Source organism: Pogoniulus pusillus, chromosome 5, assembly GCF_015220805.1.
Source record: "Pogoniulus pusillus isolate bPogPus1 chromosome 5, bPogPus1.pri, whole genome shotgun sequence".
Taxonomy (NCBI): Eukaryota; Metazoa; Chordata; class Aves; order Piciformes; family Lybiidae; genus Pogoniulus; species Pogoniulus pusillus.
In genome coordinates this window covers 32,845,877-32,866,842 of record NC_087268.1, presented here as the reverse complement: position 1 = coordinate 32,866,842, position 20,966 = coordinate 32,845,877, and the positions used below count along the sequence as shown (strand labels likewise).

The following is a 20,966-nucleotide window of genomic DNA, read 5'->3' as shown; positions in this document are numbered from 1 at the left end:
TCCATGTAAAACACAGCACCAAGCACAAGCCACATTCCCAACTGTCAGGCACTGTCCCTCATTTGTCTGCCTATGAAGACTTTTTACAGGCTCTCTCCAATAAGCATGGTAATTTAAGTCAACTCTCCAAACCCAGATTAAAGCAAGTACAAAAGGCTCTCCCTCACGGGCAGGGATGGTGGGAATCATCACCAACAGGTTTAAGCTAAGAAATAGAATGCCTTTAGTATCTCACTTTAAAAGACATTCAAGAAACAGAGAGCAAGAAGAAGAGGGCAGTAAACTTGTCCTTGTTCTAAAGTGAATGGATAGCAGGCATACAAACTGCCAGGCTGCACAGTAGATAACCTAGCTCTGCAGGGACTGATTCTGACTCTTTAACTGGACAACAAATAACCACAGTCTACCTCATAACGTGCAGGTGAGAAGCACAGCAAACTATCTACCAGGTGGCCTACAGGTACTGCACTCCAACCTAACACCACCCTATGCATTCATAAAAAGCTACATAAAAGGCACTCAAAAAAAAGAAAAAGAAGGCCATGGGCTTGCAGAGGTTTAAAATGCAGCCAGCTGACGTGCAGGCAGCTCCACACTGCAGGGCTCCAGAGCCGTTCCTTGCCTCAAAGCACACTTAGAAATTGCCAGCCAGTCAGCTTTTGTTTACAGGACAAATAGCATACAATCATTCAGGTTGTAAAAGATCCCCAGGATCATCAAGTCCAACCATCAGCCCTACTCTACAAAGCTCACCCCTAAAACATATCCCCAGGTACCACATCTAAATGATTTTTAAACACATCCAGGGCTGGCGACTCCACCACCTCCCTGGGCAGCCCATTCCAGTGCCTGACCACTCTTCCTGTGAAAAAAAATTTCCTAATGTCCAGTCTAAACCTACCCAGTCACAGCTTCAGGCCATTCCTTCTTGTTCTATAGCTAATTACCTGTGAGAAGAGACCAGCATCAACCTCTCCACAACATCCTTTCAGATAGCTGCAGACAGCAATGAGGTCTCCTCTCAGCCTCCTCTTCTTCAAACTAACCATCCCCAGCTCCTTCAGTTGCTTCTCATGATTTATTCTCCATGCCCTTTCCCAGCTTTCTGCCCTCCTCTGCACTCACTCCAGCACCTCCACATCCCTCTTGTAATGAGGTGCCCAAAACTGAGCACAATACTTGAGGCGTGGCCTCACCAGAGCAGAGTACAAGGGGACAATCACCTCCCTGCTCCTGCTGGACAAAGCATTTCTGATACATGCCAGGATGCCACTGGCTTTCTTGGCCACCTGGGCACACTGCTTGCTCATACTGAATTGCTTGTCTATTACAACCTCCATGTCCCTTTCTGTCAGAGAGCTTTTCAGCCACACTTTCCCAAGCCTGTAGCATTCCATGAGGTTTCTGTGGTCCAAGTGCAGGACTAGGCACTTGGCCTTGTTGAAGCTCATACACAGGATAGTGGTGTAGCTCTTAGCCTTCTATCTTCTTCTGTTTTAAATACACATTTGTTCAAGCCTCCCAAGTGGCCCACATGCAGCCCAGAAACCATCCATGTGTGTACAATGTATTTCATCTCCTGACAGAGACTCAGGGAAAACAGCTAGGCATGCCACTGCCTCACCCTGCAGTGGCAACACTCCCCACTGCCTGCCCTCTCTCCTGCTCCAAACAGGGACGACAAACCTCCCAGCTGGATCCACTCTTTCCTTCCTACCATGGTAGAGGTTGTCAGTTAGCAACCACCAGTCTCTTGTAGCTCATGCTTCAAAGTATTTCCAAGATACATGGCATTCCTTAAGCCTTCAGCTGCCTTAAGAGAGGGAAGGTCCACCAGGAAGATCAAATAGGTGGCTTCTGAAAGCAGCTAGAGGTATTAACATGCAGTAAGTCTTTTCAGTCCAATGGCTGCACATATAAGGCCTGGAGTGCAGTGCATGCTGATGGACACTACCAAGCCACAAAGCCTTAACCACACCAGCTCTCCTGGTTGTGTTGCTAGAGGTGCTTTATCTGTGGCAGCTGGAGGTCCACTGAAACAATGCGGCAGGCATTGCCTCATGTTCCCCCATCCTCTTGCCATGCCAAGACATCACCATGCCAGATGACCCAAAAGTGGTTAGAGAACTACTATATGCTTTTAGCAGCCCTTAATAAAACTGGTAAAAAATGCTATCTAAGCAAAAACCTCTTTCAGTTCAAAGTAGCACCTGTTTTATTGAAACACAGCATGGACAGGGAAGCTGACAAAATCTTCCACACCTCTTCCCACCAGCAGTGTTTTCCAGACTAAGATGATCATTAGGTTATCAAGTGCTGGGGGAAGCAAGCTGCACTGTACCAAAGAACTGCTTGAACACTCAGTAACTCCATGGGACAAAAAATGATAACACAGCAGGGAGATAAAAAGTTATTAGCAAGCCATTGTCATACCCTACAGGAATACAAGGCAAAGCTCTACCTAGATGTGTCTCTAAAAACAGCTGATCATGACTGAAATGCAAGTGACTGCAATAATGCAAATTAGAGATGGAGGTAATTCATTAATTGAAAGTGCAATTAACTGAGAGTCACAATTAGCTGCAGCTCAGGAAGATATTTAGACGAATGGTTACATATTACACTTGGTAAAGATGCTTTTCTAAGTGAGAGCTGAAGAGCAGCCTCACAGAGCACCACCAACCTTTGCACCCACTGCAGGATAACTGCAAGGCACCACAGGGAGAGCTCACTCCACTACCACAACTCTGTACTGCTGTTTTAGGAAGCAAGTGTGGAAAGCCATTCATATCTCAAACCCAAGGGAAAGGATTCTCAGGGCCAGGGGAGCAGAGCAGAACTGGCAGATCTTTGAGGCTACTGTTGTTACAGTGCAAGAGTTCTTGATCCCTGTGCCTAAGAAACCAGGCAAAGAAGGGAAGATACCAGCATGGTCAAAGAGCCCTACTGGTCAAAATAAAGAGCAAGAGGGAGCTGCACAGGCAGTGGAAGCAGGGACAGGTAACCTAGGAGGAATATAGGAACATTATCTAGTTGTGTAGAGATGAGGTCAGGATGGTCAAGGCATGGCAAGAGCTGAGCCAGGCAAGGGACACAAAGAAGAGCAAAAAGAGAGAGCTTCTACAGGTACATCAATCAGCAAAGAAAAGGCTCCATGTGCAGATGGAGACAGGTGACAAATGCTGTCCCTCAAAGGTCTGTACCGGGACATTATGGTTTTCAAACCACTACAATGGACCAGTGCTCCAGTGCTGTTCAATATCTTCATCAGTGATGCAGACAGTGAGACTAAGTGCACCCTCAGCAGATGATACCAAGCTGAGAAGCATGGTTGATAAGACTGAAGGATAGGATGCCATCCACAGGGTCCTGGACAAGCTGGAGAAGTGGGCTGAGGACAACCTCGTGAGCTTCAATAAGGCGAAGTACAAGGTCCTGCACCTATGTCAAGGCAACCCTAGACAACAACACAGGCTGGGGAATGATGAAATTGAGAGCAGACCTGCAGAAAGGATCAGGGAATACTGGTGGATAAGAAGCTGGACATGAACCAACAATGTGCACTTGCAGCCCAGAAGGCCAATGGTATCCTGAGCTGCATCAAAAGCATGGCCAGCATATCAAGAGAAGTGATTATGCTCTAGTGGAGGAGTACTGCAGTACTCCTCACCTGGAGTACTGTGTCCAGCTAAAGGACCCCCAACACAAGAGAGAGACACGGACCTGCTGGAGCAGATCCAGAGGAGAGCAACAAAGATGATCAGAGGAGTGGAGCACCTTCTTGCAAAGACAGGCTGAATGAATTGGGACTGTTCAGCCTGGAGAAGGCTCCATGGAGACCTTACAACTACATTTCTGTATCCGAAAGGGACCTACAGGAAAACTGGGAAGGGACTGTTTAGAAGGACTTGTAGTGACAGGATAAGGGGCAATGGTTTGAACCTGGATCAGGGTAGATTTAGGTCGGACATAAGGAGGAAGTTCTTTAAAAGGAGGGTGGTAAAATACTGGAACAGGTTGCCCAGGGATGTGGTTGAGGCCCAGCCCCTGGAGACATGCAAGATTATACTTTTTGTGACCCTGAGCAGCCTGATCTAGTTGGAAGTATCCCTCCTCACTGCAGTGGGGTTGGACAAGATGACCTTTGAAGGTCCCTTCCAACCTGATGCAATCTGTCAATCTGTAAATAAAGTTTGTTTTCCTTACCTGAGCTGTATCTGCTGCGCAAACAAAACATCCTGAACTCATCTGATGAAAATTTCTTCAGGAAATCCTGAAATCCACCCAGAAAAACAGAGAGCTTCAGCATTATATCAAACAGTTCCTTCAGGAGTCGTTCCACTCCCTTGCACTAGTATCACAGCACATTTCAGACAAACTACCATGACAAATAATCCATCTTTGTTGCTTAAAATAGGCATAAAGCTTCAAAATGTAATACTGGTTTAAAGTCTAAACTAAATCAAACTTAATTCCATATAAGATAGATGTGCATACATAATGTTAAACACAGGCTAGCAGAAAGTACTTTCTAATTATGATCAAACATACACTGTATGAAGGCCCTTGCAAAAAACAAACTGAAATTACTAGACTAAGATTGGGATGCAATCTTGCAGGAGAGGACAGCTGCTCAGTCCTGCAAACTTCATGCAAAGAAAGATTTACTGAAAATAGACATACTTCCTCTGCAGGGCTAGAATCCTCCTACACCTCATAGGAAAGGCCACTCAGCAGCTCTTGACTTACAACTATTACTGGAAAGAAATTCTTTACAGCAAGGGTGGTGAGACATTGCAATGGGTTGTCCAGAGGCTGTGGATGTGTCCTCCTTGGAAGAGCTCAAGGCCAGGCTGGACAAAGCCTTGCGCAATCTAGCCTAGTGGAAAGTGTCCCTGCCCATGGTGGAGAGGCTGGAACTGGATGATCTTCAAAGGCCACTTTCAGTGCAAACCATTCTATGAATCTATGATCTGCTGAGGTTGCAGGACACCTTCCAGATCATCAAGTGCAACTGCTCACTTAGACCTCACGATCTTACCACTACTGCTGAGTCACAGTCACTAGACCATGTCCCTCAGCACCATGTTCACACAGTTTTGGGATACTTCCAGGGGCGATGGCTTCATCACCTCCCTAGGCAGCCTATTCCAGGACTTGACAGCCTGGACTTCCCTTGGCATAGCTTGAGCTTGTTTTCTCTTATTACTTGTGCACATGAGATTGGACCTACCCAGAAAAGAGGTTGGAGTGAGGTGTGGTTTGTCTCTCCTCTCTAGTATGAGATGATGGGATGAGAGGAAATAGCCTGGGGTTGTGCCAGGGGAATTTCAGGCTGGGCAGTGGAGTTCCTGTCCCGGATGTGTTTGAGAAATATGTAGATGTGGTGCTCTGAGACATGGTTTAATGGCCATGGTTGATGGTTTGCCTCAATGATCTTGGGAGATCTTTTTCAACCAAGACAATTCCGTGTGTGATGGAAAACAGGAAGTGAATAAATATCACTTTTTGATACTGTGAGAACTTTTTTGCTATTGTTAAAATGTATTTTCATTCGTTATAAAGCCTCATTAATTTCACCCTAATGGTTATCTAGCTTTGCAAACAGTTTACTACTGTAAATAGTAAATTGCTATTATTACTAGCACAGTTAATTTATACTCCTATTATAAAGAACTATTTAAATGCTAGGTAGGCACACTGCTAAAACATTCAATCACTCCCAACTGTGCTCTCAGCAATGTCCACACTCTGGCAGACTGACTGGGAATGCTGCATTCCTGCCTTTTTATTTATTTCATAGAATCACAGAATGAATCAAAGAATGGCTTTGGTTGGAAGGGACCTTAGAAATCATCTACTCCAATCTCCCTGCTGTGGTTGAGAGGTGCAGGGACACCTCTCAACTAGCTTTGGCTGCTCAAGGCCTCATCCAGCCTGGCCTTGAACACTCCCAGGGAGGAGGCATCCACGACCTGCCTGGGCAGCCTGAGTCTCATCACTCTCTTACTGAAGAACGCCTTCCTAAAATCCAGTCTAACCCTGCTCTGCCTCAGCTACAAACCATTGCCTCCTGTTCTATTGCTAGCCACCTGTGATGGTTTGGGTGTTCCCTGCCCCCCTACACTTTGGAAATCACCCAGACTAGACTCAGCTGGCTCTGGAAATTGAATGAAGCTTATTATTTACAGCTTAGCACAATATACAAGCAGATATTTGCAGTATATACAGTTATATACATAAATATACAAGGTAAAAGGTAATACAGAAACACAACTCCCCTCCCAGAAACCTGAGTCCCCAGGAGGGGCTCCCAACTGCCCTTTGACCTTCTCCCACCCCTCTCAACCTTACCCCAGTCCCAAGGAAGAACGGAGGTTTGGCCAGGGGGTTAGGAAGCAAAGTGGATTAATCAGATGGCAGAGAGGCTGGGGAGAAATGCAGCTCAGACAGTTCCTCCAGAAGAAGTGTGACTCCCCTATCTCTGTTTGCATTCTTGTTCTTATACATCTCAGCAAGCCTATGAGTGAACTAGACATCAGTACTGTTTTCTAATCCTCACCAAAACATTCTAGCTAGCTTCAAACTGGCACAACACCTTTATGGGAAGTCCCTCTCCAGCCTCCTTGTAGGATCTCTTAGGTATTCACCAGTTTGCAAATTGATGATGCTAAGTTAGTGGCAGCAAAGTGCCACTGGGAAATAAAACATTGTAAGAAATCAGAGTGAGCAAAGTGCCACTTTCTGCACTATTCTGAAATTTACCTTCTGGTATGTGGTGGAGGGGCAGCAGCTCCAAAACTGAGGCTTCTCTATGCCTCTACATGCCTGGACATGTTTTGTTGTCTCAACCCATGGCAGTAAACAGGTTGTGTAACACACACACACCCAGTCCGTGTACCCCTGGGGTCCGCCCAGGTGATCCCCTATTGGGAGGGTCCAGGCAAACAGTTACTGCCTATTAAGGTAAGGTTTGGGCTTACTGCCAGCCTGATTGGTCACTTTAGATGGCCAAATGAGCCACGAATCTCAGCTCAGAGTCTATAAAGAGGAGTGCAAAGGTGCACCATGTGTTCAGAGCATTCAGAGGTTCAGACTCAGAAGTTCAAGCTCAGTTCTCTGGTCCACATAGCAGCACAGACCTGCTTGCATGGCCTAGACACAGAGTCAGGCCCTTACTCTCTTGCATACTTATGAGGCTCAGACCTCTTGCACTGATCTCTAGGCGCAGTTAAGCTGTCTGTGAACCCTTTGAGAAGCAGAGCGCGTGCACACCTGCACTTCATACATGTATGGGGAGCTGAGAGCCCCCTGCCTAAGCCTAGAGCAGCTGTACACACTGGCTTGCTATCCTGCATTTATCTATGGAGCTCAAGTCACCCTGCAGCCTGGCAGACCCTGCTTGCCCAGCATATACTGCTTATCAGCTGCCCTGTAAGCCTGGAAAATTCTAGGCCCAGCAGACCTTCAGACTGTCTGCTAACCTACAAACACAGCCTGCTAGCTGTGAGACAACTGTGCTAAAAGCTGCACGGACAAATCTCCCTCCTGCATCTGGAAATCCTGCCAGCTGATCATCCCTGGACACACACAGCATCCAGAACCAGCAGCACTGAGGCAGAGACCACTTCACTCCAGGAGAGAGGGTCAGAAAATCCTGTTTACCCCAGAGACTAGGAACACTTATCATTCTCCTGCAAGCTGGGACAGATTCCAGCTTCACCAAGACCCAAACACCGGGCACACGCTGTGACACAATCCCGGGAGGGTGATTAATGATTAATACTTAAGAGCAACACATTTAAGCAAGCTTTAACTCCTTTGTAATATAAGCTACCTCTGTCTTAAGAGCAGACACAGTTTCAGCCCTTGCTGGGCAGACAGTATAGTTGTTAAGAGGCATTAAGCCTAAGGGAATCTTTGTCTCTAGTTGTTGATAATTTGATATTTCCATTTAATAATCCAATCCCTGTAAATATATCCCAACTGTTTTCATAACTTTGCACAAAAGAACTTAATTACATAGTGGTTGGGGGTGGTACAAAATTGTAAATATTAATTTTAATAAATAATTTTATAAAAAATTAATACTGCCTCAAATTAATTTCTCACCTTCCCCTAACAGAGGAGGAATAAGAGAAATCCCTCTATAACATGGTACCAGACTAAATCAGTCTGAACATAGAAGGTAGCAAAGCATCAGCAATGTGTTGTCTCAGGTGGAAACGGAAATAACTGAGCCAATCAGGGCAAGCTGAATCAAGAAACAGGCAGTGACACTGTTTTGGTGAGTGGGGTGTTTGTGGGTGGGCTTCTGTTGTTTGTGTTGTTCTATCTTTAAAATAAACTGAGTGTGCACAATGTGCTCAAAAGCTTTTGTGCTAGTTTGAAGCAGGCTAGAGTGTCTTGGTGAGAAGCAATAGATTACAGGCTGTGGAAAGAAAACAATGGTGATGTCTACTTCACTCACAGCTTTGCTGAGATGTACAGGAAGAAGAAACAAAAACATCAGATAACACTCTCAGCATCACTCTCACTGGGGCTGCTGACTGAGCTGCATCTCTCTAACCTCACCCTGCATTTTGGGCTAACCCACTTTGCTTCCTAAACTCTTGGCTGAACGTCCATTCTTTCTTGGGACTGGGGTAAGGTTGAGAGGGGTAGGGGGAAGGTGCAGGGGTGGTTGAGAGCCCCTCCTGGGGACTCAGGTTTCTGGGAGGGGAGTTGTGTTTCTGTATTACCTTCTACCTTGTATATTTCTGTCTATAACTGTATATACTGTAAATATCTGCTTGTATATTGTGCTAGCTGTAAATAAATAGCTCCACTCCTATTTCCAGAGCCAGCCAAGTCTAGTCTGGGTGATTTCTAAAGTGTGGGGGGGGGAACACCCAAACCATCACACTAACATACAGAGGTAGAGCAAAACATGAGTAAAGGACAGAAATAAATTTAAAATTCAGAAAGTCCATCCAAATTGGGAAAAAAAACCCCACAATTCTGCCATTTCATTAAAAACAGAAGAGAGGAAGCATCACACAGATCTTTCAAAGCAGGTTGCTCAGCCATGCATTACTGCAATGTGCTAGGTTTGTGGATTAGAATTGCTAGCTATTTATTAACAACAACAACAAATTGGTGAAGGGGACAAAGGGGAAGGAAAAATCACAAACAGAGCACAGAGGGTGCTGGGTAGCCATGTCCAGGTGATGGCCTGGAATGCAAGGGGCCACCTGCAGGACCAAGAGAAGGTCCTGGGTAGACCTCCCCTCTTTACAAGAGCTGCAAGAGCTCTTATAAGAGTTGTAAGAACTTCCATGCAGGGCTTAATTTTCAAGACACAGGAAGGCTGCATAGAAAGAAATTTGTTTCACTCGACTGAAAATTGGTTATAGGGAAGGATTAGCTGCCAGCTGTGTCTAAGGGCTGAAGACATTTCAAGGGGAGACCCACAGGCAAAGAGAGATGGGCTTGAAGTTTTGTTTGCTCTCTATGAGGACGCCTCACCACAGGCAGAGAGTGGAACACTTCTAACTGATTTTTTTAACTGCATGCATTGCATTCATGTCAATTTCTTCACCCTCTCCAGGTCTGCTGAGGCTCAAGAAATTTCTGTCCAAATTGTGAGCTACAGGTAATTCTCCTGGAGGAGACAGGGCTTAACTGTGCCCAGACAGCATCAGGGGAATTAAGAATAAAGCAGCTCATACTGAACTGCTTTTTACAGAGGTTTTAATTAAGTCTTCTGAGAGGGCAAAGGGGAACATATGTACTGAAACAGCTTCTCAAGCTCTGTCTAAAGGAAGGAAATTGCCCACTTCATAGCAATAGCTGTCAGCCATCACGGGAGCCACCCTAGCACCAAGCACAGCTGTATCGCACGTGCCCTGCATAGAGACCCTGCTCCGGGCTACACCAAAACCTTTAACCAGGACATATTAGTGTGGTTTAGGGGTAACAAAAGACAAAGCTTTCCGTGCATCAGCAAGGTTGCCATGTGAAAATAAAGAAGAATATGACAGACTGCTGACACAGTGTGGCTGCAGGACACTCAACAGCTTCCTGATGAAAACGCTGATGCTATGTTCCGTTGCATCTAGAGCAGAACAACAAAAAATATCCACGCTCTCCTAAATCCCCAAACCACACACACTATTAAGGGCAGACAGAGGAATAAGAATACATCACTACAGAACAGAATCATTTAGGTTAGAAAAAAGTCCTGAGATTGAGCCCAACTATAAATCTATAATGTAGAAGTCTTGTACCAGGCACAAATGCAGTCCCTACAAACACTCTCAGTTCAGCAAAATCCATGTTTGACTCCAAGCAGGTTTCTTGCACCCAGATCCAGAATAACAGGTACACCAGCAGTAGATGTTGAGGTGCTGGAATGTGTCCAGAGAAGGGTGACAAAGCTGGTGAGAGGCCTGGAACACAAACCCTATGAGGGGAGGCTGAGGGAGCTGGGGTTGTTTAGAAGAGGAGGCTCAGGGGTGACCTCATTGCTGTCTACAACTACCTGAAGGGACATTGTAGCCAGGTAGAGGATGGCCTCTTCTCCCAGGCAACCACCAACAGAACAAGGGGACACAGTTTCAGGTTGTGCCAGGGGAAGTACAGGCTGGATGTTAGGAGGAAGTTCTTCCCAGAGAGAGTGATTTGCCATTGGAATGGGCTGCCCAGGGAGGTGGTGGAGGCACCATCCCTGGAGGTGTTCAAGAAAAGCCTGGATGAGGCACTTGGTGCCATGGTCTAGTTGACTGGCTAGGGCTGGGTGCTAGGTTGGACTGGATGATCTTGGAGGTCTCTTCCAACCTGGTTGATTCTGTGATTCTATGATAGAGAAACACTCTGCTCCAGGCCTGCTGTTGCAGCATAAGCAGGCACTCTGATGCTTTCTCAGAAGAGGGCGGTCATTAATATTTACGCATTACAAACTCACATTGCTTCAATTCACAGAAACAGATTACCTTAATTGTTATGTAGTTTTTTAATGACTTGGACATTTTTTCTTTACTTCCTTTAACATGCAAATGCCCTGGAACAAGAACAACCAAAAAAAACAACGATTAATCAGGATAAATGAGCTTGCTTCTGAATGCAGACCGAATGAGAAAGTTGCACTGAGACCCTGGAAACACTGGAGGCAGCATATGCTGTGATGGGTATGTGCCAACCCTTTCAATGCAACATGCAACATATTCTTTCAGCAGCTTTGCCTACACTCCTGCCCATCTCTCCATCCTCAGCTTTTCACGGGTGAACTTTCATACACAGGAAAAGAAAGTGTGTTTAAAAAAAAACACAAAAAACCCAAACAACCCACCAAAAACAACAACAACCACCCAACAGAGAGATATTAAAGGGAAAAAAACAAAACAAATCCAAACCACACCAACAAAACCTGCTCTGAACTTACAATAGATTGATAAAAACAAGCAAGCAAGCAAGCTAATACTTTTCAATCTTTGCAGAGAAGTACCTCAGATCTGTTAATTATCTATTACATTTGACTTCCCAGAAGTCATATAAGATCTTCCAGTGATCTAGTATTAAGATACTCTTGAAACTCAAACAATGGTCTGTACTCACTACTTGTTGGTGGCCATCACACTCTTATTCCAAGCAGTGCTACAAGCTGGGGACAGAGCAGCCTGAGAGCAGACAGGCAGAAAGGCACCTGGAGGTACTGGTGGATAGTAGGCTGAAGATGAGCCAGCAGTGTGCCCAGGTGGCCAAGAGAGCCAATGGCATCCTGGCCTGGATCATCAGGAACACTGTGGCCAGTAGGACAAGGGAGGTTATTCTTCCCCTGTACTCAGCACTGGTCAGGCCACACCTTGAGTCCTGTGTCCAGTTCTGGGCCCCTCAATTCAAGAGAGATGTTGAGGTGCTGGAACGTGTCCAGAGAAGGGCAACAAAGCTGGTGAGGGGCCTGGAACACAAATCCTATGAGGAGAGGCTGAGGGTGCTGGGGTTGTTTAGCCTGGAGAAGAGGAGGCTCAGGGCTGACCTCATTGCTGTCTACAACTACCTGAAGGGAGGCTGTAGCCAGGTGAGGGTTGGTCTCTTCTCCCAGGCAACCAGCAACAGAACAAGGGGACACAGTCTCAAGCTGTGCCAGGGTAGGTATAGGCTGGATGTTAGGAGGAAGTTCTTCCCAGAGAGAGTGATTGGCATTGGAATGGGCTGCCCAGGGAGGTGGTGGAGTCACTGTCCCTGGAGGTGTTCAAGAAAAGCCTGGATGAGGCACTTAGTGCCATGGTCTAGTTGATTGGATAGGGCTGGGGGATAGGTTGGACTGGATGATCTTGGAGGTCTCTTCCAACCTGTTTGATTCTATCATTCTATTTTTTAATTCAAAACTTGCCTGTGCTGGTTCAAAATACCTTATGTGTGAAATTAATTTTCTGCATATTCCCTATTTCTCCAGTCTTTGGGATTAAAAAAAGAAGGGAGAGGGAATGATGTAGCTACAATGCCTAATTGAGTTGGTTTATTTTAAAATACAATCTCTGAGCATTGCTAGAGCTTTCAACAGACTCATGGACTGTTGGTTTGCAGTGTTGGAAGTGCAGGAAAAAAGGCAGTGACCACCTCTATTTCATTTTAAAAAGTACACAGAGTTTGGCTTCAGGACAGAAAGTTCTGTCAAAGCAAGACAGGAGATGGGAAACCTCAAGCTGTACACTCTTGAGCTTTGTCCATGCTTGGCCACAGCATTACCACTGACAGACAAAGATAAATTATTCACAGCACCACAGAGATGCCAAACACTTAGCCAGCAAAAGACTACTCAGCATCATTTCAGAAAGGCCATTAAAATCTTGGCTTTTCATCAGAAGCTATTGGCTTCTCCTAGTAAAGGAGTAATCCTGGAAGTTTTCGAGCACCCACAACTAACATACAACTTTCAGACAGTTCATGACCTGCAGAATCCAGAATTTAGTCATTTTAAGCATGGACTTTTCCTACTCTTGAATACCACATCACTGCTCTGCACTCTTTCAGATTTGGCAGTACAGCACTACCAATGCCTCAGAGCACTCCACAAGGACAACATGCAGTCACGCTTCTGCTTAGACAGGTGGTGTCAGAGGTGGCATTTCTTGCACAGCAGCCCAAGCAGCTATCTCAGTTTTGTGCTACTCTCTGCACAGTATTGCTTTTGCAGCCTTGCCTGGAATGCCCTCTCTTCCACAAGGAGAAGAAAATCCCCATTACACTCATATGGACACAAAAGCAACACACTCAGGTCTGACAAAAAGGATGTGAAAAGCTATTTCTGACAAGGGTTCAAAGCACTAGGGATTCACCATAGGGATGCTACCTCTGGTTCTGCTGCAATCTAAGTTTGCACACTACACTCCATGGAGAGTACTAAGGAATCAAGAGATCTAGGGATAAAGAACCAGTTACAGCAGAAATTTACAATCAACCCAAAATACCATCTTTGTCTTGATGGCTAGCAGGTCAGGCTATTTTCACCATCCTGACATGATACTCAGAATCATTTAGGCTGGAAAAGAACTTCAAGCCTGAATCCAACCATTAACCCATTAACCTAGCACTGCCAAGCCTACCACTAAACCATGTCTCTAAGCATCACATCTACACATCTTTTAAATACCTCCAGGAACAGTGACTCCACCACTTCCCTGGGCAGCCTGTTCTAGTGCCTGACAACCTTCCCGCTGCAGAATGTTTTTCTAATACCCAATCTAAAGCTCCTCTAGTGCAACTGGAGGCCATTTCTTCTTGTTCTATTGTTTGTTACTTGGGAGAAGAAACTGACTTCCACCTTGCTACAACCTTCTTTCAGGTACTTGTAGAGAGCACTAAGGTTAGGGCCATCAGTAAGAACATTCAGGCTATCAGAGACACTAGAAACCTGCAGCTCGCACCTCAAGTAAAACCCAGAGAAAAACTTTGCTCTCATGCAAAGCTTTTTCTTTCTCTTGGAACACAGAGGGACACAGTCTCAAATTGTGCCAGGGGAAGCATAAGCTGGATGTTAGGAAGAAGTTCTTCCCAGAGAGAGTGATTGGCATTGGAATGGGCTGCCCAGGGAGGTGGTGGAGGCACCGTCCCTGGAGCTGTTCAAGAAAAGCCTGGATGAGGCACTTGGTGCCATGGTCTAGTTGACTGGCTAGGGCTGGGGGGTAGGTTGGACTGGATGATCTTGGAGGTCTCTTCCAACCTGGTTGATTCTATGATTCTCCTAGGAAAAAAGGAAGAGTCCAGGTATCATTTTTGTGTGTTTTGTTTTACAAAGGTGCCAAAATATTTACTTATTCACTTTAGGCAGTCATGCCTAATAAAACAGTTTGTGTTTTCCTAACAAGGTACAGGTAACATTTGAATTTGAAATAATATTCCTCTTCAAGAGTTTCAGCACTGGGAATGATTTCATTAAAGAATCACAAAACACAAGGATTTTCATAACTTTGGCTTGGCACTTTTCCCAGAGTACAAGCAGTCTAAAAATAAAGTCCTTATAAGAAGATTTATCCCCAGTGCAGGGATTTTCTTCCTCTAATGGGGATTGCTCCTCCAATTCTGAGCCTGCTAAAATTCTGAAGTCTGTTACCAGAATAAATTGTTTCTGAAGCCGATTAATTTGCCCTAAATAATTCACACTATCATCCTCCAGCAAAATTTTTTGACTTAATGAATGTAATCTGTCAGCTCCTACAGAACCTTGGTGTGCAAATTTCCCTTAGAATTAAGTTCTCCCTCAAAGAAATACTGACTCCTCTTTAATTAGTTCGTTTCAAATAAGTATTTCCCCTGTAGTTTCAATTCCAAGCTTAAAAAGTCAGACTCATAGTTTCTCAGCAGAAGGCTCCACCTGGCAGTAACCAATGCATCTCAGTGGAAGAGCAGAGAACTCCCCTCCCACTCTTCAGGACCTAAGCACACACCAGAGGATGCATCACCCTCTGGACAATTGCTATTGATTTATTATAGGCTCTACACTGGGAAATGAATCCAGAATTCAACATTCATTCTGCACAGTACAAATGATCATTTAAAAAACCAACCAACCAAACAGAAAGCTCAAGTAATTCCCAGAGTGCAGCACAGACTTAACTGTGGCTCTTCGGAAAGCATTTCAGAGTTCACTAAGAAGACATCTTGCACAAAATACTGTTCAGCAAAAAGAGACTACAGGCTTGAACCCGACTCACTTCAGCTGACCATCTACAACCACTATGACTGCAACAGGAAGAACAAATGTCAAGGTTTCCATCAACAGGAACAGTGCTAGTACCATCAGACGATGCTGTAGTGCAGAGCATTGTACAGCAAAACTTCACTGTAGCACTGCTGTGCAAGGGCAGCAAGAAGCAGCTATCCAACACAGCAGGCAGGCAGTCTCATATGCTGGAGACTGAGCAAGTAACAGGCACAATGGTACAGTTTAGTAAGGCATAGCCAGCAATGCCAATTCTGAAGGAAGAGACAAGGTCTGTACTATCTGTGGTCTACACCAATACAAAGTCATTCATGCACCGGGAAAGCAGGGAGACACTGAAGGTGGTCAGAGCACTAGATAGGGTTAAGGTATCACAGTGACAGGACTAAATGTTTCTCTGTTACAGTTTTAAGGCTATACCTGGTTTATCCAGAGAACTCAAATATAAAAGATAAACCATTTGGGGGATTTGACACATAACAACACAGGTTTATCTAATTCTATTGGTTTACTGAATACCTTATATTTTGCTGCATAAGCTTGCTCTTTCTCTGGCTACCTTCTGCTTGATTTCTGGCTGCTCACTGTCTCTGCTCCCGACCTTGCATGCAGGCAGATCAGTCTGTTTTAACTTCGTAAGGTACTGGGTTAGGGGGAGGGAGAGACAGAGGGATGGCTGTGTGCAGTCTCTCTGGGCTTTGTGTCCAGAGAGGAGAGGTGGGGAGGGGGTGGGAAGAGTGAGATGAAATATTGTACTAGGGGTTATTATGTTGTTTTCAAACGGTAAATCGTATGTAAATACACCTTATACATGTTTATTGCCTTTTATACTTTTTATATTTAGTCTACTCCTTTTAGTCCACTTTAAATTTTGAGTAGTGTGGTAGATTTACTCCAGAGGGTAAGTTTCCAATTTGTTGGGTTGCAAATCTAAACCACAACACTCTGCTTTTCTACAGAGATAAAGGATGAATAACTTGGTCTTTCTGTCATCCACAGATGTCACAGATCTCCTTGTCTCTATCCACCAGCAATCTCACTGCCAATACCTGACCAGAGAAGACCAAAGCATCTGACTCACTTGGTCTTCAGCATCAATCTTGTTTCCTCACAACTACTACTAGCTGTAATGCAACTGGTGGATTAAAAAAAAAACAAAAAACCCAAGCAAAACAAACAAACAAAACCACCACACATAACAAAATCAAATCAAAACAAATCAAACAAGCAAACCAAAAAAAAAATCCACCTTTCTAGGAGAATTTAAATAGTAACAACTATGTGAATTGCACACATAACGTCCAGTGGTTGGTTACTGCAGCAAAGCATCTGCCTGCAAGGCTTCCCCCACACTTCAAACCACACAAAGCCATCCCAACTCTGATCACTTCTCTGCAGGTTTTCATAACTTTGTGAGATTCATTGTTTCATCAGCTCATGTGCCTCAGCATTCTCCCCATCCTTATTTTCCAGCAGTACAGAAGTCTCTTCTTATCATGATTAGAAGCCTTGCTCCACATTTACAATCACAGGCTATTTTTGCCTGGATGATACTGAAAACCTATTAAACTCACAAGTCACTGGTGCCAATAGATGTTGGAAAACTAGACTGGTTTATTCTGTTCTCAGTGCTTGGAAAGCATAGCAATCAGCTACCTGCCCACACACCACCTCCACTTCCTGCCTTCAGGTACTGCAGGTTTGGGTTCTAAGAACCAAGGAATTTCTGGGTTTAGGACAAATACATGGGAAACATGGACCTGCTGGAGAAGGTCCAGAAGAGGGCTACAAAAGTGATCAGAGGACTGGGGCACCTCTCCTACAAAGACAAGCTGAAAGGATTGGGGCTGTTCAGCCTGGAGAGCAAAAGGCTCCAGGGAGGCCTTGTAACTACATTTTACTAACCTGAAGGGGACCTACAGGAAAGCTGGGGAGGAACTGTTTAGAAGGGCTTGTATTGATAGGACATGAAGCAATGGTTTTAACCTACAGCAAGGTCGGACATAAGGAGGAAGTTCTTTACAAGGAGAGCAGAAGAACACTGGAACAAGTTGCCCAGGGATGTGGTGGAGGCCCTGTCCCTGGATACATTCAGAATTAGACTTGATGTGGCTCTGGGCAGCCTGATGTAACTGGAGGTGCCCCTGCTGACTGCACGGGAGTTGGACAATATGACCTGTGATGGTCCCTCCCAACCTGATGCAATCTGTGAAAATATTAACCATTTTCACCTTCTTGCTGCTGGACTGCTGCAGTTGCAACACAGTTTAAAAAGAAAGCCTATCACAAAAAGTATCCTCAAACTTTGAGGAAACTTAAATTAAGTGAATGAGATTCCACAGGAAAAACTTTTTTCCACATGTCTAATGTGGAAGAGTAAACACTACACATAGACAATGCATATACTGTTACTATTTGGAGACCTGCCATGATGAAATCCAGGAGTATTTCACTGTGACTGCTTTCATAGAATCATAGAATTTACCAGGTTGGAAGAGACCTCCAAGATCATCCAGGCCAGCCTAGCACCCAGCCCTAGCCAGTCAACTAGACCATGCCACTGAGTGCTTCATCCAGGCTTTTCTTGAACAGCTCCAGGGACGGTGACTCCACCACCTCCCTGGGCAGCCCATTCCAATGCCAATCACTCTCTCTGGCAAGAACTTCCTCCTAACATCCAGGCTATATTTCCCCCAGCACAACTTGAGACTGTGTCCCCTTGTTCTGTTGCTGGTTGCCTGGGAAAAGAGACCAACTCCCACCCGGCTACAATGTCCCTTCAGGTAGTTGTAGACAGCAACGAAGTCCCCCCTGAGCCTCCTCTGCTCCAGGCTAAACAACCCCAGCTCCCTCAGCCTCTCCTCACAGGGTTTGTGTTCCAGGCCCCTCACCAGCTGTGTCGCCCTTCTCTGGACACATTCCAGCACCTCAACATCTCTCTTGAATTGAGGAGCCCAGAACTGGACACAGCACTCAAGGTGTGGCCTGGCCAGTGCTGAGTACAGGGGAAGAATAACCTCCCTTGTCCTACTGACCACACTGCTCCTGATGCAGGCCAGGATGCCATTGGCTCTCTTGGCCACCTGGGAACACTGCTGGCTCATCTTCAGCCTACTATCTGTCAGTACCCCCAGGTCCCTTTCCTCTTGGCTGCTCTCTAGCCGCTCAGTCCCCAGCCTGTAGCACTGCTTGGGGTTGTTGTGGCCAAAGTGCAGAATATTAATAATATAATATAATTATCAATAGAGGCATTCATTCCAAAGTTTCAAGATTCACTCTCACTTACGTTTCTTCATTCAGTGAAGACAGGACCGTGGTTACTGCAGAAGAGAGTCTGTTTTCATACCATACAAAAGCCAGACCTAAAAAGAACTGTTATATCTGTACAGGCCTCCCAGGCGATTAATATTTTACTTACCAGAATGCAAAAAGTAATTTCCCCATTGATCACACTGATGATACACCTCACATTGTGCAATTTCATTTTCATGATGAGGAAATGCAAGATCTATTCCACCCGTATGGATGTCCAGCTGCTTTCCAAACACTGCACTGTAACAATATTTTCCTGATCGGTAAGTAGAACACCACAAAGCTTGTTGTAAAAAGAAATGCAGAAAATAAGATGAAACAGCATAAGTTGAAGGGTACAATTTAGTGACTGCAGTTTTAAAAGAGGACTTTACAGATATCTTGTTGATCAAAACTGCAGCAGACCTTGTATAGACAGGACCCGTACCTCCCTGCATTAATTCTCCTCAGTAGGAGCAATTACTTTTCTAATGTAAAGAATGGCAGCCAGGACATCTCCTCTCCTTGCTCTGCTACAGTCTCAGTATCAGACAGCTGCCCTCACCTGCAATCTTATCAATTTTGAAGTGATGAACACTTCTGTAAACTCTGCATCACTATTAGTTATCTTGTACCTTTTGTGTACGAATCCAGGCAATACTGTACAGTCACGATAGAAAATGCTTAATGATGAAAGGTCCTAAAAGGAAGCATCAGTGCCTCTGATGTCCCAAGCTCATGCTTTTCACTCCAGTTGCACTGCATCAGTACATGTCACCTGCAGGCTGGTATGGCACAGAGCTCTACACATACTGCTGGCTGTAAGGTATTCGTGAGGCCATAGGACAGACCTAGACACTTTGTGGTCAACCATCAGAAGTCAGGGCTGCTACACTTTGCCCACTGCTCCACCAAGACCCTGCTAGGTCACGTTAAGCAAGGGAATAACTTTATTTTGCCATCCGTTAAAGACAACACTTACCTACTCACAGGGAGGGAAATCAATGCTAGCTGCCCAGCAACCAGGGACACTCAGGCCCCATGCAGGTGTGCGTGCGTACACGTGCAGCCACACACAACCTTCCCATGTGTCAAGTTAAAAAGCTGAGCACAGTAGCTGGCTAAATAGTAATACTTCTGTCCCTTATTGTCACAAAACACCCTGCTAACACCCTGGCTCAGAATGCCTCTGCAGAAAAATAGTAATACTTCTGTCCCTTATTGTGACAAAACACCCTGCTAACACCCTGGCTCAGAATGCCTCTGCAGAAGCTGTTGGGGCACTGGAAGAAAAGAAAATGAAGAGAGGACACTGCATCCATTTCCCAACCTTGTGACTACCTGCTTTAAACCCCAGATCTTCAAAGGAGTGGCCCCAGCTCATGCGTTTCTTTGTGCCAGCTACAGAAGAGCCTCAGTCACTTGCCACTTCCTCCAACTAAACCATTATGTGCTGGGGAGAGATGGATTTGCAAATGGGCAGCAGTAGCAGCCCATCTCACCACAAAGGAAACTCTAGAGATCAGATCTAAATCACAGCATGTGGTTCTCTCCTCCAGGGCTGTTTGAGACCAAGACCCTTCTCATTCACCTTCACTGGGCACACTTCAAAGGCTCCTCTAAATAAAGAAAATTAGCTCACCTAGCTTCCCTAAGGTGCTTTGAAATCTTTGGCAAAACACACAGGTAAGTAGGTATGGCTTAAAATGGGCCTTAGACAGCTGACTGGGTCAGTTAAATATTTCAGGTAACTTAACCCAAATAAGCTCTCCACTTTCCACAGTCCAAGATTATGATGATTATGCTCTGCATGGGTCAACTCTTCATTTATATGGCAGGAGCCTCATTCAGCCACAGTAAACAAAGTATTTTAAGAAAGAAACACAGACTACAAACAGTGCTCTGCTAGCAGACAGGCCATTTTGTAATTGGCATTTCTCACCTGTGCACTCTGTCACAGGCTGCACTTCAAATACAGCAGCGTTTTGTGTGCTTCAGTTGCTGTTTCACCATGCTGAAACTATTTGCACACGGCAAAAATCACTCTTACAAACCTTTCTAAAATCAGGCAGTGATTACTAACAACCTTGGGTTCACCATCAAAGTATATGGAAGAAAAACTTAAGCACCTGTTCCATCCACTTTTAGATTGCATTGAAAACATTAAGTTAAATTGGGCCAGATCGAAATAGTTTGTTATTAGATTCCAAAGAATTATTAGATTCCAAAGAATCACAGAATCAACCAGGTTGGAAGAGACCTCCAAGATCATCCAGGCCAAACTATCACCCAGCCCTATCCAATCAACTAGACCATGGCACTAAGTGCCTCATCCAGGCTTTTCTTGAACACCTTCAGGGACAGTGCCTCCACCACCTCCCTGGGCAGCCCATTCCAATGGGAAATCACTCTCTCTGGGAAGAACTTTCTCCTAACATCCAGCCTAGACCTCCCCCAGCACAACTTGAGACTG

The 20,966-nt window shown here is 45.1% G+C and overlaps 1 protein-coding gene across 5 annotated transcripts in view; it reads right to left on the bottom strand.

Moving 5' to 3' along the window:
* Positions 1 to 20,966, bottom strand: part of CARS2 (cysteinyl-tRNA synthetase 2, mitochondrial) — a 55,855-nt gene that overhangs the window by 15,719 nt on the left and 19,170 nt on the right. For 4 of the 5 annotated variants that reach the window (XM_064143754.1, XM_064143750.1, XM_064143749.1 and 1 more), the window contains exons 8-10: positions 18,621 to 18,754; positions 10,974 to 11,041; positions 4,207 to 4,273 (exon numbers count right to left, since the gene is read on the bottom strand). In XM_064143754.1, the coding sequence (XP_063999824.1) occupies positions 4,207 to 4,273; positions 10,974 to 11,041; positions 18,621 to 18,754 (269 nt within the window). Of the gene's footprint in view, positions 1 to 4,206; positions 4,274 to 10,973; positions 11,042 to 18,620; positions 18,798 to 20,966 lie in introns of all 5 variants that reach the window. The other variant, XM_064143753.1, reaches the window with a different exon arrangement.